This window comes from Neodiprion lecontei, chromosome 1 (genome assembly GCF_021901455.1).
Source record: "Neodiprion lecontei isolate iyNeoLeco1 chromosome 1, iyNeoLeco1.1, whole genome shotgun sequence".
In the NCBI taxonomy this organism is placed as follows: domain Eukaryota; kingdom Metazoa; phylum Arthropoda; class Insecta; order Hymenoptera; family Diprionidae; genus Neodiprion; species Neodiprion lecontei.
Genome location: NC_060260.1, coordinates 27,519,513 through 27,543,108, shown reverse-complemented (window position 1 = coordinate 27,543,108; position 23,596 = coordinate 27,519,513). Strand labels below are relative to the sequence as shown.

General features: G+C 42.8%; 1 protein-coding gene across 5 annotated transcripts in view; it reads left to right on the top strand.

Annotated features, from left to right (window-relative positions):
• Window positions 1–728: 728 nt before the first annotated feature.
• Window positions 729–23,596, top strand: part of LOC107221085 (DNA N6-methyl adenine demethylase) — a 95,187-nt gene continuing 72,319 nt past the window's right edge. For all 5 annotated transcript variants that reach the window (XR_006902817.1, XM_046731335.1, XM_046731318.1 and 2 more), the window contains exon 1: window positions 729–2,503. Coding sequence is in view for 4 of the 5 variants with exons in the window: in XM_046731335.1 (XP_046587291.1) it covers window positions 1,445–2,503 (1,059 nt within the window). In the remaining variant the exon portion in view is untranslated. The remainder of the gene's footprint in view (window positions 2,504–23,596) is intronic.

Sequence of the window (23,596 nt, the reverse complement as noted above, 5' to 3'; positions counted from 1 at the left end):
TCAATAATAATAATATTATCAATAATAATAATAATAATAATAATATTAATAATATTAATAGTAATAATAATAATAATAATATCCATAACAACAATAACAGAAACAACAACAACAACAACAAAACAATAATACAAACAAACAAGAGCTATAGCAACGTATCTATCTATCTATCTATCTATCTATATCTATATATCTATCTATCTATCCAGTGTACAAAGTATATCTTGAAAAAGTCCGCCAGTGCCAAATCGAAAATTTAAACAAGAAGAAAAAGTGAATGATAACAATTAAACCATAAACCAAAGAAGCTACCATTTTTTCTGTCTACTAATCATTGCGATAATATTAATCATTATATTAACAATAATATTAATAAACATAACATTAACGTTAATTTAAAAAAGACATACAAAAAAAAAATACTCTAAATGAAAACAAAGTTCTCTTCGTACTCAGTTAATAACAAGATAAAGGAGAGAAAAAAAAACCCACAACCAACAAAGTTTAAACTTTAAAAGTAGAAAAATTGATGTACTCAAAACGTAAGTAAAGTACTTACCATTATAAAAAAAAAACGAGTAAACTAAAAATTTATATATAAAAAAGAAAAAGAAAACAAAAAACAATAATAATATTCATAACAATATTATTAATATCGCTAAGTATAATAATAATAATAATAATAATAATAATAATAATAATAATAGTAATAATAGTAATAACAACAATAATAATAATATTAATAGTTGTAACGATAATATTGATAAAGGTAACGATAATATTCGAAGCGAAGGTATAAAAAAAGAAAAACAAAAGGATTATTCAGACGAACCGATCTACTTCAGAGCGTAGCCTAAACCTGACGAGTACAAAGGAAAATAAAAAAAAGTGAAGAAAAATTTACCCTAAATACTTCCACTCCACAAATTGACTAAACAAATCTGTAGAAAAGAGATAAAGATTAAGATAGAAACAAAAAGATAAAGATTAAACATTTTGGAACAATCGCTGAATGCCTGTATAATAAACATCCGCACCTGCACACCGCACGAGCCCACAAATTATACATATATATATATATATATATATATATATATATATATATATATCTATAGACACACACACACACGTAAATTCATATATAAATTATAAAGCGAACGATCAGAGGCTGCGCGCGACTATATCCAAGAATCTGAGTAGAGCGTCTGCGGAAAGTAAAGTAAGATAAGAGGAAAGAGGAAATTGCCAGATGTCGTTGGTGCGGAGGTCCGAATTTGACTCGCAACGATTCGTACCTTGGATGCGGTAAGGAGGGCGACGGGGGCGAAAGAGAGTTCGACAGAGGAGGTATCGGGAGCGAATAGGACGCAGCCTTGCCGCCTCCTCGACCAAAGGTGAACTCGCAGGGGGAGGAGAGGACGGCCGTAAGGATGTGGCGGAGAAGATGAGCGCCGACGTGACCAAGGAGGTCGCCTCCGAGAGGGTGAGCCCTCCGGCAGCCGCGACCTCGCCGAATTCCGGTCCCGGCGAGACGGCCTCCCGCCACCTTCCGCCCTTCAGCAGCTTCGCCGACGGCGCCATGGACAGCTCGACGACCCTGACGACCCTCCACCCCCAGGACGTGGGCCTCGGCCTGACCTCATCTTGGGACTACTACGAGGGCCTCACCGGTCGGCTGATCGACTCCCGGGGCGAGGTCGTCCTCGCCAGCCAGTACCGACCGTGGGAGTCGAAGAACGCGGCGGGGGGCGAGGGCCTCCCGAGTTTCGCGAGTCAGTTCACCGCCCCCAGCGAAGCCGAGCCCCAGCTCACCGCCCTGACACCCCTCTCCCCGGCCTCGGTATCCCACTCGCCCCCCGTCACGGCCGTCGGTCTTCCCAGCTTCCACACCCTCGGCAGTCCCCTGCCCACCCCCCACCCCCACCGCGGGCCCGTCGGCTACCCCCTCGTCCCGGCCCCCGTTCAGGCCCGCGAGGTTCCGGCGCTCCAGCAGCAGCTACTGGACGAGAGGCACATCCAGCTGCTCGGCTCGAACCCGGTGCAGGCCTTTCCGCCGCCACCCGGGCACCCCCATCACGCCGTTTTGACCGTCGTTAAGCCGGAGTATCCGCAGCTACATCACACCAACTTTCAGAACCCGATGTCGACGGTGCTCGACACGCCGACCTCGCGCGTCAACATCGACGGCAGGAAGAAGGAGAGGAGAAAAATTCGAGCCGGTTCCATGGAGTCCGAGGACGGGGCCAACGTCGAGAGCTCCGGGCAGGTGGCTGCTGTTTCCTCCACCGCCAATCGAGGACAGCATCACATCGGCGGCGGGATCGGGGACGGGGACAGCGAGGGCGGACTCGGCGATAAACCCGCCAAGAAGAAGCGGAAACGATGCGGCGAGTGCATCGGGTGCCAGAGGAAGGACAATTGCGGGGACTGCGCCCCCTGTCGCAACGACAAGAGCCATCAGATATGCAAGATGAGACGATGCGAGAAACTCACCGAGAAAAAGGTCAGTCGAAATTGACAAAATTCATTTTTAACCCCGATTCAGCATTCCGCCTACCTCTGATAACGATTTCTCCACGCGAAGGATAAATTTCTTTTCCCACATCGCGACTACGCACGGCAAAGTTACACTCGCGACTTACTCATTCGTCACATCGGATACATTTGGCAAAGTTGTCGTAATAAACTTTGGCAAATGGATTTGTCTTTATTCTTTACGAATCGTTCTTATCTTATCCCCGTATTATATCGTATACTTAGTTTTAAGTCAGATGAAAAAATCGTGTACCAAAAATCGAATCAACGTGCAGTACGTATTTTTCCAACACTTGTCATCGTCGTCTCAAACACCACAACGTCTTGGATTTCTAGACTAATCAGATTCGTCATTTCGATTCCGAGTATTGCGCAAACGAAATTTTCTACGTCGTATGTACGTATAACCTTATCGACCTTACTCCGATTACACGTTTGGTTCGACACGTGGAGCAGCACGTGGCTAAACAGCAAGAATAACCCGCTGATCGATTCAGTTGTTTATTTTTGCTCATACCGATTACAATAATACGTATAAACAGGCAGGTAGCTTACGCTGATAACCCGCGAGGAAACAACGGATCCTGTCCCAGGCTGGGAGGGGGAGGAAGGAGGGCGTTCATTTATACGCATACCGTGATTCAAACAGCCCCTAAGGACAAAGAGGGCTTGCAAGTAATCATTACACAGGCGAGTGCTTTTCATTGCGGATATAATATTAACGTACGCGCGAAAGAGTTGGTAATTCTGTACACAAGAAAGAAAGGTGAATTACGTCGGTGTTGATCGTCGGTTATCCGCTCAGAAAACGCAATTGTTATATTTGGCGATCAGATTGCAAATGATTTCACGTCGAGTATGAGAGAATGATGATTTGAGATGCTTTCGGGCAACTGGGTGCGAGTTTCATCGAATCGATTCTGATGTTCAAAATTGGTTCAGAATAAATCGGGGACCCATAGTCCGAATGAAGAGTTGGGGAAAGAGAAGAAATACCGCAGTTCTGATGCGTCTATGATACGATGAATATCGATGTGTGGTATAAATGATTCTGAAAAAATTCCAAGGAACGCAATCCGAGCTAAAAACAATTTGAGAAAAGGTTGTATAACGATTCAATACGTTGAAAAGACTTAAACTCCGGTGTTTTCTCGTACTAACTTTAATTTTTTTCGCTCATTTTTCCCGCGAATCAGATCCTCACAAACAGTCTGAAAAAGATTTGAGATATCCGTTCCGCGCGCGAGAAATGCCCAATTGAAGGAAGTAGACTGGCGAGAATCGCTTTCCCCGGGTGGGTACAAAAGAGGCGCGTATAGTTAACCCTTGGAGACCCAGTTTCTCAGTCGTTAGGATCAGGCCCCGTGTCGTGTGAACGCACACGGTAAATGTCGAGCGGATCGAATATTCACCGTCCTCTGGAAGGAACGAGCGAGAAAGAGCGGGAGAAGCGAATCTGGAACTTGAATAGGCGCGAAGCTTTCCCGAAATGGGATGATGATGCGCAATAACTGGTATGCATATATATATATATATATAAATATATGTACGTATACCCGCGTTTTCACGTTATTGGGTGATTCAGATTTGGGACGATATTTTTATGCTTGATGATGTACGATGCTTCTCGTTCTTCGTACCTGCGGGCTTGTGGTTAACCCTTTGAGGGGCAGTGTTTGGTCTCAGTTATTTTTTTCATATTTCTAATATATTTTTGCACTTTTTACATGCACATAAACACTCTTTAGACTGTAGGGCGTTCGAGTCATTAAAATTTCATGTAAAATTGAAATAATTTATTTATTCACATATTTGTTATAAACGTTTAACGTGAAAAAAACTAGTTATTTTTTTTTTTTTTTCAAATCGGTCTTTTTGTAATGTAGACAACTGAGGTTCTGTAATTTTGTTTACGTATTCCCTATACACGGTTTTATAATATATATTTTGTTCAGAATTTTCCGTTCGATAGTTTTGTTTTTTAAAGTTGGATATTTCGAAAAATTAATTTTTTTCTAACACTTGGAATTTTGTAATTATGACTTCAGAATCGTTATCAGCGATCCTGAAAACCTATAGATCACCTATGATTTTTTGAATTTGTTCAACAGAAAAATGTGCCCCTCGTAAGATTAAAAAAAGTTTTCAAGTCAAATGAACGTGATTCGAAAATGTTCGAAAAGTTTTGCGATAGCTTATTTTTAAGATTCCTGATTCCTCCACGTTTAACGTCCATATCAAAATTGATTGTGTTGAATTTCTTCTTTTCGCTATTGTTGAGAGATTTGTAGGCGGTGAGGATGAAAATTTTGGAAACTCCAAACTGTTATTTAACATGAAACATTGTCTTCGTTTCGGACAAATTTTTTATACCTACCAAGTTTCATGTAGATATTATCAGATTTCTTCAAGATTCAAGATCTCGTATAGTTATTCTAAAATGATAATTGTTTCGAAAATTTCGCGGTACGATCGAACATGTGCTGTTTTGAAATTTTGGGATTGCTTTACGCCTTACGCCGATTGTAAAAAAAATTTACATTATACCCATAGGTACGGATATCATCAAGTTGAGCATATTATACACGATGTAGCGTCTACCCAACAGTCCAGAAATATTTTATACAGCTATGACAAATAATTATCCAACTAATTGCAAAATTATCACAAAGCTAACTGTATTACATAAAGCTAATAAATTCAGTACAGTTTCACGGTAAGAACAAGTAGACACGGTGTATACGAATTGTAAAATATTTTAGGTTCCGAACTGTTTTTTTTTTTTTTTCCGAGCGTCTGTGAATTACAAGAAGAAAAGAAAGGAAAAAAGCTCGAGGTGATGCATTTTTTGACGGGAATCGACGCGAGGAATTTTTTTTCCTCTTCTCACCCGAATCGATCCGATTTTTATGTGCATTAAACGCCGGGATGACATTCAAGTAGATAGCCGTTTGACGCAGCGGGATGCGCGGCGCCTGTGAACGAGAGCGAAAGCTGGCACAGGTTTCCCGTGTAATAGCCGGCCGGCTAGGCGGCTGTGTGAGAGCTTGCGCGTCGCGTCGGTGCGAGGAGGGTATATATAGCCTGAACTTGGCCTGGATGCGGCGAGAATCCCAGAGGGAAATACAGAAATACAGAAATACAGATAAACCGGTGGTGGTTTATTATTGCGCCGACATTGAATCGAAGGGTGCTGATGTTCCTCCTCGACCTCCACCCCGCACCCTACGGGCGGAGGGTTTGCGTCACGCTAGCTTTTCCTCCTTCTTGTTGTTGTTTTTTGTTTGTCTATTTTTCTTTTTTTTTTTTTCGTTTTTCTCTTTTGTCTTGCGTATAATAGTCTCGCCAATTTTCATTCAAGCCTTTCTATCCCCGGATACTTGTCGATCGGAAATTCAAATACCGCAAATTTGCATCGGCTGTTCATTAGGTGCCAAATTTACACCTCGCTTTTGCGACAATATTTCCAAAGTTGGATCTTTAAAAACGATTCATTTATATCGATGAAATTTCCAATGCATTTACTCTTTATTACAGTATGTAATATAATTTAACGATATATTCTTACGATTGCATGTAACGTGGCCAATACCATAATCTCTCATATACGTTGAACCGTCGTCCGAGGATGGAAACTTGTAAGAATTATTCAATCAGTGTGATTTCGGTTCATGCATAATTCGCTGTTATGCGTTGTACTCGTACGATTAAGTCGTAAGACTGCGACGACGTCTTAGATTTTCTCGCCTGTACGGTACGCAAGTGTACGTAAGCCTTGAGAGCTCGCGAGCCGTTCGAGGGATCTTATCGTCCAGCCAAGTTCACGGTCTGTTCTCGTAGGTCACCCAATCTCTGGGAACTTACTGACGCGCAAGCAGTGATACGCATGTGTATACATACGCCCACAAAGTGAATATACGCGCACATTGCCGCAAGAATATGCAGCCTAACGTTGTATGTAATACGTCTTGTTTTTGCCGTTTTGCGGTTGAAATTGTTACGGTATTTGTGTATATCTATTTCGTTGAGTTGATTAAAACCTCCCATTAATCTCCCGCTTTGATAGTCGATGCTATTTTAGTTGAAATTATTTTCCATGTTCTCGGTTTTTTTTTTTTCGGATTATTACATTATGTTCCACGAGAACGGCCATGGCACAATTCGAAAATATATAACGGGGACTTTTCGTCAACTGCAGACGGAGTTTTTCTTTCTCAGCCTTTCGGATGCTTCAATCATTTGCTGGATCTACGAAAAAAGAAACTAATTAATTCTTATTCAAATTTTCAAAGTGATTCATTTGATCGCGTAAACCGACGGTTTCACGAAAATCTCTTCGGCACAAAGAGTAAGTCTCATATCATTCAGTGCATATTTAAACTGATTTTTAAAAAAATTGTAAATGAATTATTTCCTTTTGTTCAATTACCGTACTGGATATCTTCTGTACGTGAGATTTTGTAAAACTCGTTCAAGAATTTCCGCAGCGGTAGTTCAAAGTTTTTCCAAAAAAAAAAAATAGTAACTTCTCTATGCCTCACCGTGCAAATGAAGTTTGTCAAAAGCTCAGCAGAAAGAAACGAATTATTGTTTGTTTGAAATGAAAAAAAAATATACAAAACTGAGTAGGTACAATAATACGAAGAACCTTCTTCTCGGATTGACGCGGACGTCTAAAAATTTTATCCTGCTATAATGAATTAATTCTGATCTTGACCAATTATTGTTTCTTCAAATTGAACAAGCAATTTTCCAAATACATCGAAAGCTAATTTGCTAATTTCTTTTAATGAAAAAAAAAACAAAAAAATATCGCCTTGTGGAAAGTTTTCAGCGATTCTAACGATAGAACGGTTTCATCCCACGGTACGAAACGGCGAAATGTTTTTCGCGAAAAATATAGTCGTCGAAAGAGCGATGAACCGCAGCAGCAGCAGCAGCAGGGCGCACAATTCTGTACCTACGTGTTTTTCTGTCTTGTTTGGGAACTACGGCTGTACTATTGATTATTGGCAATTCGAGATGATGTCTCTCCTCTCCTCTCCTCTCCCCGCCTCTCCTCCTTTCCCCTCCTCTCCCTTCCGCACCCCACACTTTTCCCCCTTCCCCTTCGGCTGACGTGCCCCCCCCCCCTCTCCCTCACCCCCCTCACTTTCGTCCCTCTATCTGTCCATCTCTTTATTTCTCTCTCTTTCCGTCGGATATTATGACGTCGATACCGGATCGTCGGTCATATAATTTCTAAGACTAGGGAAAATCAAGCCATTGAAAAAAAAAAAACCGCTGCGTCGTTAGTTTTTGTGAACATTTGTATTGCACGAGAGATGAGTGATACTCTGATGATATTTTGCTGGATATTTTTCCGAACGGGGAAAACGGCCGATTTTTTTTTGTCTAAAAATCAAATCGTCCTATAAAACACAAGCAGAAGATATAAGTTAGGAAAATTCATCGGACGATTGCGAGTTCGATATTCGTCTTGGGGATTGCGCAATGACGGCATGCCGCACTGACTATTGTTTATTTATCCATCTCGAGCCGCGCGGATATCTACATATTCGCTCGCTGCGAGTCATAGCTAGCGCGTGACTCACGGGTCAATACACGTTTGCAAACTTGCCAACGGGATGATCGCATATTTCTTTAATTGATTTGTTTGTTCGGAAGAAAACGATCGCAGAAATTATGGAGAAAAGAGTGCGAGAGGAAAGAAATTGTCCGCAGTTGATGTTTTTTTTATTCTTGCAACGTTACGAGGCATCGTCGTTCGGTGACAATTCCGTGACACGTGATAATCACAAAGTTTCGTACAAATTCTAACACGTCAATATTTCGCGGAAAATAACGAGTGATACCAACTGTTTTGAGAATAAAAAAAGGATAAAAATCAAGATCGGCAAAAAAAATCCTTCGCTTTTTCACCTTTTCCCTTTGGTCACCATTTATTTTTGTCAAAAATGAGAAATTGAATAAAAAATAAAATGCGAAGCCTCGTTTTATCCTTCTCGAAGAAAGGTTTCTTTCTCGCTGATTGTGCACGGATTGTTAAAATCGATTTACCGCGTGACCGGAAGTATCGTTCGACGAACGTATGTATCTCCAATTTTTCGACAATTCGTAGTCAGCTCTCACTTTTCGTCGGACGAGCTTCGCTCGTTTTCGCGCGCAGATATCGAGTGGCTTATTTTCAGGCGAGTTGGTCGGGATGCAGATCTGGTGCAATGGCACAAGGGGGTCAAAGTCGGTGAGACATCCAACACGCGTACCTTCGGGCATGTGGGACGAACTAAACCGCCGGTGGCGCCCGCGAGTAACGCGGGAATAGTTGGAGGCATCCGCGGTGTTGGAATTGAGGCAGAATTGAGCCGAGCGGGAATGAAGCGGGAATAAAGCAGGGAAAGGAGTGTCGGATGACAGATGAACGACTGGGGCTGAACACGGTGGTATATAGGCTGACTCGCCGTCACAACAACCCCTCGTCCCTCCCCCTCCCCTAACTTAACACCCTCTTTATCCCGAGGGAAAGCCTCTTCCTGACTTCCTCTCCCGCTCTCCCGCTCTCCCGCTCTCCCGATCTCCCGATCTCACTTACCCTCCTTCTCTCTTTCGTGAAGACTTTCCCCGGCTTGTATACAACCAACACCTGTCCCACAGAAGCCGACCTTCGCAGTTCCGCCCACGTCGGAACGTACGACGTACCCACTTCGATATACATTTTTCCTCCTTTTTCTTCTCTCTATATTCATTCATTCACTTTTCCTCTTCAATTTTTCGCCGCGCGAATCCAGGAGTCTGGTTAAATTTTCATCATTTTTATACACCTCGATACATTTGTAATCAGTTTTTTTTCATAGATGTTCAGAATTATTTGTAAAATGGCCCTGCTGCTATTTATTCGCGAAATATGTTTCTTCGGGACGTTTGTCTTATCACCAGAAATAGTTGTTGAAATTATCAAAAATTCCGAAATTTTTATTCAAATATGTAACTTGACTGGATGACGTTGTTATTTTTCTACTCTTCCGTTACGGAAAAAAACTCCAACTTGGGTGTAAATTCGTACCCCCAACTCATAGATAATGCTAATTTCCCATAAGAAAAAAGTTAGGGGTACGAATTTACACCCAAGTTGGGGTTTTTTTCCGCGAGGGTTATCAGCATTCCTATGATAATTATGAGAATTTTTTTCTTTTTTTTTTTCGCCAACTGTGAAATGAAAAGACGAAGTTTGTCAAAGAAATCTTTTTTCACATTTTCAAGCAATCAAAAATAACGCATCAGTAGTTACTGTGTTATAACACACTTGGGTATTATTATTATATATTATACATGTATGCGTACATTTTTGTTCTGTACGTTGTGTGAAATCTCTCTTCATTGTGGAATTTTCTGTACCGAATTTCAAAGGTTTTTTGACAAACGGCTCGGTTTTACCGCCTCGTACGATAACGAATTTCATGCTTTGACTACCGTGTATCTGATAAATACGAGATTTGCGCTCCGAAAGGTTCTGCGGATGATCATGCCCGAACCTCACTGTCGGTAGGATAAAAAAAAAAAAAAAGATAGGAAAAGAAGCTATCGGACCAAAAAATCAGTAAATGGTGTTGAAAACTTTGAATGAGAACTGGGCCGCGTAAATTTTTGAAAAACTTTTTTCCCTCGGATGACATGTAATTCGTGCGCTTACGGATTTTACTTTGTTTGCAAATTTACGTCTCGTCTCAATTTTTTTTCTTTCTCGAAGAAGTAAGTTCCTCACAAACATATATCAAGAGTGTAAAGATGCGTGGAAAAATGTTTGAAACTTGCTTGTCGCCCGTGTAGATAGAGAGAAATGCCATCACTATATGTAGCTTCGAATAGAAAGGAAAAGCTCTCTTTCTACATGCAGAGTCTAGTCTAGGTCAAAGATCGCAGCGTTATCGTTGCGGGCGAACTCTCAACTCCGGGGGTTTAATTAAAAGTGAAATATATAACAAGGTTCGGTGAACTCGCAATAAGAAGAAGCAGTTCTACGTATATATATAGGTATAGTTTCTACGTTAGTTTAGGAAATTCTTTCGACTTCTTTGAAGCGTATAGAATTTCACCAGGGTCTTATGGACCACTGACTTCAAACCTACGGTGAAATTTTTTTTACACTACAAACTACGCATCTCATTTGACCGAGTAGAAAGTGTTGGCGGATTTGGATGAAGATCATTTCACGGTATCTGATTAGTCTCCAGTTTCGAACCTGGTTCCTAGCCAATTTTTTGTCACATCCGAAACACACAAAGTTTTTCCAAAACTGAAGTAGATATTAGTGACTAATTACCCCGATCTTCGAAAGAGAATCGAAAAAAGTTATTCTCCATTTCTTGAATCGTTATGCTTTAGCAGAATTAAGTTTGATTTGAAACAATTCGTATTATGTTGATAATCGCTTTAAGATCACATTTGTTTCGGTACAACGAGTTCGTTGAAATGTCGAGTATTATCCGTTGAAAAGTGTGCCTTACAGAGAGGGGATCGAAAAATAGTAACAAACGGACCAGAAATCGGGCGTATGCACTCTTAGCTAAAAAGTTTCGTGCCGTTGTCGTTGTCGTTTAAATCAGAACAACCCAGTTCCTGAGATTGGAGACGGGGCGAGAAAACAGGATGCAAAAAAAGAAAGAAAAAAAAAAGCGAGAGAGAAGATGAAAAAAATAAAAAATAACAAAACGCCCACGCACAACGAACGAACGGACCATTCTGCGTAAAAAGAGCGTTTATTAGAGCAGCCAGAGAGAGAAAGAGAGGGAGAAGAGAGGGCTTGGGGGATGGGGCGAGAGCGCGTGCTGGCGGTAGATAGGAGTCAGCAGCGCCGGTAGCGAGGAGGTGAAATTTAAAGCATAGCCTAGTAATTTTCACCCCAATTTCACGGAATTTCCCAATTGCCGGATTCTCGAATAATTTTCACGCAGCCGGGCAAAGCGGAGCAGAGCAGAGCAGAAAAGCGGGACGCCCCGCATCCAGCGTCATGGGGCTGGTTTTGCCTCCGGTTCATTCGATCGCCTGCCACCCCTCTGCTGCAGGATCCAACCAATGGCGCAACTTCCCCACACGCTTAACGCCCGGTGTATGCATACGGAACCGACAAACGACGAGCCAACGAACGCGGACTGAGGGGACACACGTGCGTCAATTGGGCCCTCCCATATCCCCTCGTTCTCGTTCTCGGGGTTAGGGTAGGTTAGGCATGACGCCATTTTATCACATATCCCCCTTTCCCGAAATCTCGGCGCGGAATTTTTATTTATTTTTTTTTGTTTTTAATTTTTAATTTTTAAACCTTTCTGTTTAGAGAACTCAGCCTCCCGCAGATCGCGACGATTCGAGGGTTTTTCGGTTGAGTAAAACGAAGTACTCGTATATGTGTCCTGTTAAATGATTAACCATCTGAAATATTAAGACATCTCACAATTATCGTGTACGTGGAAGAATTAAAAATATCTCTAGGATCGGGCGTTAAGAGTTGAAAAATTTCTTAATACTGATAAGTGTTTTTTTTTCTTCTTTCCGATAAATTTCAAAGATATTGCCAATTTGAAAAAATAATTCAGGTTTTAATTATCAACTAATCGATTCCCGAATATATTTATATTGCAGTATTAAAATTCTTTCAATTCCGCTTAGTGATGATATGATATAAGTAAGAAGAATATTTCCTTTCTTGATCTTCGGCACTTCTGAAATTCGAACTCCGCTTCTTTTCGTCAAATGAAAAATGTACATTCTTTATCGCGAAGTAAGACCAAACTTATAATGTACGTAATACATATGTGTAAAAAAAAAATCGAAAAAGAAAGGATGAACTTTATATCTACAAACCTTTGAACGTAGGAAGCGATAATCTGGCCGTGAAATTTTTTAGTGACAAGCAAGTTGAGTCAGAAATAATATAATCAGAGTGTAAGTAAGCCTCGCATTCTTATTAACCGTGATGTCCGCCTCGTCGTATCCTTAATTTTATTTCCGCCAGTGTAACAACAACGAGGCGTGGGTTATATTAAAATTTCAGCGTGACGAATGACGGTGGCTAACGGCGCGGTGAATGCAGCGTGTATCAAAACACACGCTCCTCGTATAGTAGCAGGCCACGACGATATCCCCGGGTCAATTTTATTTTCCTTTAGCACATATAACGCCGAGAAGTTGGTTGGCCTACGGCTTGATAACCCTGAACCTAGCGTTGTGTCCTCTTATCGTCCGGTTATCAGAACCTGAATAAACTTAACCGAAAGTTGTATTCAAAAGTATATAACGTTTAAACCTCGTCAAGATGGGTACAGTCCCTTGAAAGAGTCGATTCCTTCTACAAAACCGCGTAAAACGCGACTCCGACTTGGCGAGCTTTCGTCTAAACGTATCCGCGCGTCTTTTGACGTCTCGAGCATCGAGGCTCGTGGATGTCGAAAACACTCGTTGAATTAATCATCGTTTACCGGAAAAGGTGAGGAACTTTTGGTATCGAACGTACCGAGGATCGTGTGCTCACACCTTTTCACCGAGTAACCGTAGGCCTCGGGAGTTGAGAGTCAAACGAGAGTGGTGAATATCCGTTTTTTGGCTTCTTCATTTCGATTTATCGAGAAATTGAGAAGAGTTTGTAAGGCCTCGGACGGAGGAAGTCTTGCTTGCACATTTGCAGAATCGGTTGTCTGGGACGCGGCCGATTGATCGGTTGAAAAAAAAAAGAACAACAAAAAATAAGGGAGCGTCGAAGCGTCGAAGCGTAGAGGGGTTCGCTCAGCGTTTTAAAATTGTTTACTGCAGCTGGCATTGCTTTCAAATACGTAAACATCAAACGAAATTTAACGTCGGTGTCGCAATGACGGGCAAAAAATTTTACTTGATATAACGGAGCTCCGAAATCATGGTTATACGAATAGCTGCGACGGGGTAAAAACCATGAAGAGAGAATTGTTGGTTACTCGAGACTTGCGTCTACATTTTGAAGCTTGGTATTAGGAACAAGGATCTTTGAACTTTCAGCAGCCAGAACTACTCGCAGTAAGTTGACTTTCGATTGAAAAGAAAAGAAAACTCTGTTCGCATGTGCAGAGAAGAAAATCAAGATTGAAGTAAGTTAGATGTAGGATAAATTGTCCAGTTTTGAATGTTTAAAATCGATCATAAATAAAGTGGAAACCGTGCGGTTGGTTCGGAGAATTACATAAAAACAAACCCGTACATGCTGCAATTATTTCGACCGTGAAGAAACGGGAAACGAAAAATAAAAAGAAATGAAACTGAAAAAAAGAAGAAAAAAAAAAAAATTGGAGCACAAAAGATGAAGGAAAAAAAAAAATTAAAAATAACGTCACCACGAAAAACAACCAGGAATGAAACATACAACTTTTGTCACGCGTTATAAATTACTTTACAGAAAAGAGAAATTCGTCGGTTAGTTCAGAATGCCGCCGGAAGTACAATAATTTGGTTCACTTCCTTTCCCCGCATTTCCCGCAGTCGCGTACCGAAATATTTCGCGATCCGCAATCCCTCGCTTTACGGGTAAAAGGTTTCGCCCTCAGGGTAGAGGAAAATTTGATTTTCCGATCGCGGGACTTCGGGGTCTTCGAGCTGTGACAGCGAAATCACGTAAGTAAAATTCGACAGCACTGTATGTATAGCCCTATATCCCGGCCGCATCATATACACATACTTATACGCTATACGTGCATACACACACACACACACACACATACACATGCGACGCTACGCGTACGTACGTTTACGCCTCTCTCAGTCAAGTGTAAAATCTCCTTCTAGCACGGGTTCTAGACGTGCGAGAAAAGTCTGCTCGGGTCGTCTGAAAAAATTTTCACCAATGCTTTCCCTGAAATTGAAAGGAATCGAAAAGCATATCTCGGCATCGTTATCTCCGCGTGAAAAAAAAATTTATATTCGATAAAAATCGTCGCTTATACATTATGCTATGCCGAAAGCATGACGATTTTCCTTCGTTCACGGTGTTTTTATTTTTGATCCTCATCCTGCGTGCCCATAAACGAACATCCGTATACATTTACTTCGTTGAGCTCGTCTCGTGGAGATCGTGCATTTCTTCGATACTCGTTTATACTTGAACCGAAAATTTTCCAGTAACACGTGTTATTATCTGCAGTTTCTTTCAACGTCGCATTGTGTGAAAGTACGTTTTTCAAAATCAAGCAACCACTCGTTTACCGGGGATAATCAACCCCGAGGTAAGTGGATAACCCTCGCGATGGCAGTTGCAGATCTCGTCGTGGTGTATCATAGTTTTGAGCAAACACAACGTGCTCCGCAGGCGCCCGTCCCGTCACAGTCCGTGACATTTTTCAGGATTAACCAGCAGCCCTTCTCGCCAGGCGTGTATGTATGTATATATACCTACTGTGTAACAGGATAGGTGTACAGGTATTGGTTAAAGGGCTTAAGGCTCGTTCCGTGATTAGAACCACTATCAATAAGAATAAATAGTACCGACGTGCCAGATGCGTCCTCCGCGCATTACCATACGGATATGTTGAGAAAATCCGGGTACCTACGTTGTATATGCAGAGGCGTTTATGCGCAGGCTGTAACGTACTCACGTGTGATACGCGGATTCGTGACCCGGATTTTTTTTTTTCGGCTTTGATTTAGCAGCGCAACGTGAGAATCGTTCAACGAATCTCCGTGCATTCGGCATGGAATAATTTACTTTTATTCAAAGCCTATTGTTACACTTTTAACTTTCGGCGTACAACGAACCGTCATTGAAATTGTGCGGATGAAATTTTTCAACGAATATCAAAGTTTCTTCACAACCCATCCGCGGATGATAGGTACACGCTTCATCTTTGACAAGTGAAGCTTTTGTGCGATTCGGGAGCGTTAACCGGACGTAAGGTACATGCGTGCACCATTTGTGGCGATTACTTTTACGCAATTCTTGGATCTACCGATTTGATCCTTGATCTCTTCAGGTACTCGATTCTTAACCAAAATCCAACGTTGACAAGGCTTTGATCGGAAGCTTTTAATACTTGGTAAATTTTGTCGTTTGAAAATTAGTGTTTGCCCGGAGCGAAACACTTCTTTGGATATTCGCGGCCCCGTAACTTCAGATTTCATGCTACAAATATGGCCGCAGCTTGATAAAACAACGGATACAACTGGTAGAGTAAGTTGACCAAAACCGGTACATCCACCCTGTTTGAAGAAGCTTAAGAGTTTCGATGTCGGGATCAGATTCGGACCGTGGATGACTAGCTCGGCCGATCTTACAGTTGAGCCCCGTTTCGGCGTAAGTTCGTTACGGCGCAAGGCTTAAAGGTCGCCATTTTCGGGCCTCCGACTCTGTACGCCGTGCAGACGACGCTGTCGCCTGTGCTTATCTTGTTATCCGACGTTATAGTCGGGTACTTTTGCCGGGAACGTTTCTTGTCTCACCCCGAAGACCCGAGGGTGACGTGCAGCGTAATGGTCCCCCTGCGATATACACGTCACGTGACACGCCCATCGCCCTCCTCTCGTTTTGACCAAAGTCATCCGTGTCGGAAGCGACGCTGCACAGATGCGCTACACGCGTCTTGGGCGAACTCCCGACGTCTCGGCTCTGGTCCGAGAAGCTTGAAATTGCGTCAAAGAAGGAGAAAAGGGGTCGTCGTTACTCGGATTGATCAATCCGTTGTAGCGCAGTGCGCGTGTTAGCGTCTCTTGCTGCATTTCACGCTGCTCGGGCAATCGTTATCTCTCGAGTCATTGATAAAATGGAAACGTAGATAGTAGACGGTTTCATTGATGCTACTCGACGTTGGGAACCTATGTACATATAAGTTATCGCTACAAGAACCGGGCATCCCGCATTGCGCAGGTCCGCGTCTTTATTTATACAAGCTGCGATATGCGATTGCAGGTAACACGATTGTGCATTGACATGTGTGTACGTTCGCGCGGAGAAGCTTTTTTTTTAAAAAACTTCCGATCTCTATCGCAACGTCTAATCGTTTAACGCGCTTTATTTCAAATATATCCTACCAGGCTTTTCCTATCAATATATACGATGCAGGCTGTGAGAGCCGAACGTTGGCTGCCGTGATTCGATTCGTGCACGATAGCCGACGCAAATTACTTTCAGTTTCAAGATTCACGAGCGCTTCTTTCGAGCCGAAACCCTTCCGGATTTTCTCCTCGAAAAAGAAGTAGAAGAACCTGTGTTATCAGGGTTTACCGGATTTTGAAGAATCCCAAAGTCGCGACACAACCATTCTCGCTATCGATAAGCATCCTTACAACAATGTTAAAAATATTCACCCAGCGTTGAATTATCGCATGCTAAACTCCCACGAGATGTTGTGAGCAATAAAAATCGCAGGTTCAAAGGATCTCTGAAAAGCTGTGCATACGTAGGTACAGCTGATTTCCGTTCGAATCTTAAACAGCGATGACAGCGATTCGCCGATGATTTTTGTTCGAAGGGCCGATCGGCGGTGGTATTAATTTAAAAATTTTCCAAGGTGCTCGAGGGTTTCTCGGCGACGCGACGGGCACCTCGGGCGCGGATACGCAGTTTCTGTCGACGGCAGAGAGGCAGTTTCGTCAGTCGATATATCGATCCCCGCCCCCACTCGGTGCTTCCTGCCGCGGGAACAGGACTCTCTCTCCCACAGGATGAGTCACAGCCTCCCCGCGCACACCGACGCGCGGCGTCACAGCTCATGCACACGCACACGCACACGCGCACGCGTCGCACGCCTGCCGTCGTCTGCACGCCTCGCGTTGGCGGCGCGGAGCGCAGGTATGCGTGCCTTCGCACACAGCCTTGCGATCGCATCGCGTGTGTACCTACGCATCGCACACACGCGCTCTCGGAAATGCGTTGGTCGTTCGCAATCGACCCAACCCTCGTTCTACGTGTAGTGCCATAGTCGCTCAATGTAAGGTGCCATCGAGCCCCGGAGTTTAGAGACTCGAGGAGAGGGAGAAGGAAGGAGAGAACGCGAGGGAGATTTTCCTGCCGAAGAAAGAGAAATGAGTAATTCGAGATAAACTCGTGAATTCTACGTGTTTCGGTATGATGGGAAAATCGATCGGGGGTTGTAAGACTTTGCGCGTGGACCGACGGTATTGGAAAAGCTGATGATCGACGATGTTTCTATTTCACCAGATCGTCCAATGTCGAGAAATTAGAAATATCGTGTAAACCGTGTAATTGCTGAAGGATCTTATCAATTTTTTTACGAATTGGTGGAAAATTGTCATGTTTTTACGAACTAGTGTATATAATACATTATACTCATTCGTAGTGAACTTGAATCCTCACTTTTGAAGATTGTATTCGTACATTTTTAACCCCGTATTGGCGGAATATTTTGACGCGCAAGAATCTATGCAACGTGAATCAAGTTTTGTCATCAATTTAATGATCTATGTGTTGGTTCGGATACCGAAATGCTTCTTTGTACGAGTTCAATATTCGTAACGTTAACGCAACGATTGAGAATTTGAAGAAATCGCTGTGCGCCAATCTTAGAATTGTCCAAAATTCCGTAAACCGTTGACCATCGAAGCCTAAATGAAGCAAAGTATACTCAATTTCCAACCGCGCGCTCTACGTAAAGTAATCCGAAAGTTTGGCTACATTAACGTTGCGAATTTAAAACTCTATTATTTTTTGTCTCATTATACGACCACCAAAACACACGATTCGTGAATTTTTGGAGAACTGGGTATTTAGGAAATGAACAATATTTTTAAATCTACACTCTGAACCACTCCAAGGCACCACAAACGAGCATGAAAAAAAATGTGATCGAAAAGAGTATCCAGTTTTGCATATCAAGTATTTGCCAGAAAATTAAGGAACATCGATCTGCATCTGTGACACAACTAGGATCGATCAATTTTCTTTGATATTAATAATAACAGGCATTTTAAGTTGTCAAGTGTCTGCCTTGCAAAAAAATGCAGGTAAAGAGAATCGACCTTTTTTTTCCGAATACTGATTTTCGTTCCGGGATACAAAAACGGCGTTCAACGCTTTGTTTTTCTCCTCCAATTCCCTGACGCTTCCCACACGTTTCTTCTCAGTTTCTTCGTCTCCCTTGCAATGCCCGGTTCGCCGCGTGCCGCAGTGTAATACAGACGTGAATCGATTAGGCGTGCGCACGTTCTATTCCGCTTTGAAGCTGTACTCCTGAAGGATCCGAGTGACATGAACGCCGCCCCCTCCCGTGTATTAAGCGGGCCGCGGACGTGCCTGTACATTCATCTGAATCACCGGAGAGAACGCACGTACGTACAGTGAACCGAAAAAGTTCTATTCGCCCAGTGCTTTTAAATCTCACCGAGTTTCGGGCTGGTCTCGCAAAATCAATCTGTCGGGATAATTTTCGGCTATCCTCACATCACCGTGATTATAATCTGCCGGAAAACTAACCGCTTCAATTATTCAGCTCTACGGGAAACTCTCGATTTGATAGATTGAAACCTTCAAAAAACAAAAATGGATGTCCGTTTGCTGAATTCGAGAAAATTTTTCCTCGAGTAGTAGAAAAATATTGTATATATAATTGAGTTTCTGTAAGTTCTTGCAATTATGATGCGTTAACTTTTTTCCAATTTACTTAAACTTTCGTTTTTCTATACATCTACGCTGAGAAGGTGTTGTATAAATTTCACTCTTAGAGGAAGGAACTGTTTCGACGAATCCAAAGGACAAACTCACCTCAATCGTACGTTTCTCGGAACTTTGTTTAAAAATTTTAACTACCATTTCAGCACGAGGTGGATGGCGGGGAGTTGATTGCCTTACGTCATTCGTTAAAACCTGTACAATTTTGATTATTAAACTCGTACAGTGTGTGTAAAAGTACTCGAACCTCGAGTTGCGAGTACGGATCACGGGTGTGTATCTGTATAAAGTTGATACATGAACGCGGGCCTCCCCGGAGACGAATACCGCGAACATGTGGCTCACGTGCGTTTAATAACACGGTGGAAACACGTCATCTATGTAGGAGAAACGTGCAATCATAACTGAAAAATGCAAAATGCGGATTGCAAAATGAGCGGTGCTCGTATATACCCGTACCTAACTACGTTCGCAGTTCCCCGCCCTTCTGCCGCTTGCCGACGTTTTCGAATCGTCTGTTACGATCTGGAATTATTTTCCCCAACGTATCGTTATGCCGCTTTATACTTGTTCCAGACAGCCTCGATGAGCGCTTTTTTTTCCCATTCTGTTAAATTCTTCTCTTTTACCCGAATCTCCGTCGCACCTCGTGACCACGTTTCTGTCAAACAACGCTGTAAGGCTGTTGATTATACCGAATGTCTCACACCGGTGACTCGGATCGATGCATCTCCATTGAAATGTGTACGTGAAAAGGCGTAAGCACAAACCGTATTAAAAACTAAAAAAGCAGCTCTGTAACATTCCAAAGAATTCGATGAACCTGACCGAGCGGTGAGAGAGCTTTCCCTTAGAATATCGATATTTCGGATCCCAACTCTGCGGAGACGTGCGGACAAAGGTTGCTTCGGGTTTTCGATAAAACACTTTTTCGTGCATTTGCGTTCCAGGATTTTTCGCTGCGCATATTTTCGAAATTTTGTTTTCATCCAAATTCAAATAAAACAACGCAACGTTTTTCGGGATAAATCTGCACGATAGGTGATGTTGTCATTTTTTCGAAAAGTAAGTTTCGTCTCCGGATTGTACCCATAAATGGAAAAGATAACTTGGAACGATGCGTGTATAAACGATATGCCCATTATACCGAAAGTCAACTGTATCATGCACATGCATAAAACCTCAATATATATATATATATATATACACATATATACACACACGTATATATGTGTGATGCGATATAGATTAATTCGTGACTCACGCCCGTGCAGAGCGGTGATATATCTTTGGCACGCGCAACTTGCACTAAAAATCGATACCGTAAATCTAGTCAGATTATTTTTATGCGGCTTCCTGTGATGTTTGTATATAATACATGTACAACGTACATATACTACGCTCTACACTTGTGTGTGATATGGGTGTACGTACGTAAAGTGGGCATATCGTGTACGAACTTCCATAATACGAGCACGTATGCGGAGACGTATCCATAATACAACCGCGCAGCATGCTGTGTGCATTTTATAAAACTGTGCTTAATACGTCGGTGACACGCGTGCATGGCAGAGTTACTAAAAGTTATCGTTTTTTGAGCTTGAGATCGGTAGTTTACACACGCCTGTGGTGTGTGATACACGCCAGTATTACATGTATAAACATCGAACAACGCCGTTAGGTATTAGCGGCGTCATTTGCGCAGCACGGGCTGAAATATTGCGATAACGCGAATCGCGATCTCGTTCAAACCGCATCGCGAGCGATGAATTGAAACGAATAAAATGACAATAAATACGGTAAACATATAACACGAACGTATCGGTGCTCATCTGTCCTTAACGCAACGCGTACGCATTCGTACTTGGATGCACGCGTAACACTTATATAACAATTATAAACATTTGGTCGGAGGAGAAAAGTGGAGAGAGATTTCTGGGACGGTTATTTTCACTTTTCTTTTTACTTTTTTTTTTTTTTTGTTGTTTCTCTCCGTTCTCAAGGGTGGGTGGGTGTAATATCGGCACAAGGTATTATACCAGCGTTATACCTGTAATTAGAATTGGGCTAATCTTTGGCGACTGTCGATAAAAGGGCGTTAAGATGAACGACTTGGCGTCGAATCGAAGTCAGGGAGCGCGGGGCGGGGGTGGGAACGTTAAAAGTGCCACGGGGGTAAATTTAATCCAATTTTCATTTAATTAAAAACACGAACTGCCACTCGAGCCCGTTACGCTTCGGCAGTCACATTGACGCGCCGCGCGCACCATAATAACGAACGGGACAAGTCGGACATGATGGACAGACATAACGAGATTCGCGAGGGAGCGGTTCGGGATCGAAACGTGAAAGGGTTGAAATGATGCGCCACTAATTCCGTTTCACCTACACCTTGGCGCGCGTGTGTTCGTCTCTTTTTACACACAAGCCCTTGGAATCCTCCGGCAATGAGAATTGCATTATCCCTGCGCGGAAAGCTGCATGCGTTGCTCGCACCTTACACACACTCGCGTGTAAAATATTCACGTATCGCGCGCCTTCGTACGGCATGTAGGGTAATAATATGCACTTTTATCCAGGCATCGCGGCATGCGTGTGTGCTCTCATGGTGAACCGGCTCCCGTGTGTCGTTGTGTCGGCGAGACAGAGAGACGACGGATCCGGCAGTTCGCAGCTGTCTGACAGCTGTAGGGCCCTTTTTACCTGCTTCGTCTCTACATCGAGCGTATTATACACATACGTACGCGCATACGCATACTTACCTACCTATCTACCTACCTACCTACTTATACTCGTTCGGTGAAAAAAAATTCTTGATCCAACGCCGAGTCGCGTCGTACCTATAATGGATATATTATGTATGTATGCGTGCGTGTGCGTGTATGTCCGTATAAACGTACGTATGGTTCACCCCTCGGTCAAGCGATGCGTTTGACTTGCTTCTTACGTTGGTATTTCGGATTGTCCAGGTGGCACAATTTCCATACTTGCAGGATAATTGCACGGGTGCAGGCGGCGTACATTGCGTATATTCATTTCTTTTTGTTTTTTTTTTTTTCCTTTTTTGCAAGATTGTTTTTTACGCGCATGGTGATGAGAGTTAGGCTGTGTTCGTTCACGCTTGAATCGCTGATTAGAAGTATCGGGAGAATTGACGGGTATCTTTGAGGGCTTGATCGAGATGATCGGTGGCGCGGGGTTGGAAATTTTTTAATTATCGTCGAATTAAATGATATAATTGTCAGCTGCGGCAAACACTTGGAAATATCAGGGGTTTCGATCGTGTGAATTTCACGAATTTTTGGCAAGCTGTATACCTGTACGTTGAACGAAGATATTGAATAATTAGTTCCTTTACTCGCGTACAGAAAATCTCGGCAACGTGTAAATCTGTTGGATTGAAACGAAAGCGCGGATGTGTAAAAACGAAATATTTACTATTTTGAACTTGCGTGTGGATATCCATGGTGGACGGATATTTTCGAGCTGTGCTAAATTGATCCGAACTTATAGAAAACCGTTGCGCATGTCTGCGCGTGAAGCGGCGGTATGTAGAGTGAATAAAATTGTTGCGTAAAACATTTTTCTTTCCTATTTTTTAGCTTCACCGTCCTCCGCATAGTTTTATGCAAACTTCGAGCAATGCTCGTAAACGGAGAGAGAAGGAGAAAAAGATGGAAGCGTGCGTGAAATATCCATATACGGGCGTATTGTGTGTATGACATGTACAGTCGTATGGTCTATGGCGACAAGAGACATGAGGAGGATGAGGGAAACGGGGTTGGATGAAAGGTTGGGAATTGGGAGTAGTAGAAGTCTGCCTGCCGATGCGATCGTCGTATTTCGGTGCTGTATATGTATACATGTATCGAGCGAAGAAAGATGGAAGAATAAAAGAAAACAGTCGTGATCCAATTTCGCGTTCTTTCGAGATTCGCGATGGAGGCGCGAGTTTCGGTCCTCTATTCTATGAGTCGTTGTTCGCCGCGTGTAACTTGGCGGGAAAAACAATTGGCAATCAGCCGGTACCGCCGATGGAAAATGCGGAATCAAGAAGGAAGGAAGGAAGGAAGGAGAGAGGGGGAGAGAGAGAGAGAGAGAGAGAGAGAGAGAGAGAGAGAGAGAGGTTTCTCTTCCGCTATTCAAGCATGGCATCTCGTTTCTCGGCCGCGAAGCAGCGTGGAACCGCGACTTGATTTTTGATTGAGAACTTTTTGTCCGAATGAAAGGAACACGCCCGCTAACAATGGGCTCAGGAGTGCTCGGATTAAGTGAGACAACGGACTCGGAATTATGTCGACAATGCTGTTGATTGCCGGCTCATTATGACGTCATAAAAGCGAATCTAGACGCGGGTATGTGCCCGCTATACTGTCGATAAAGGATAATAGCCCGCGTACCGCATCATCCATTTGACTTACAAGGCAT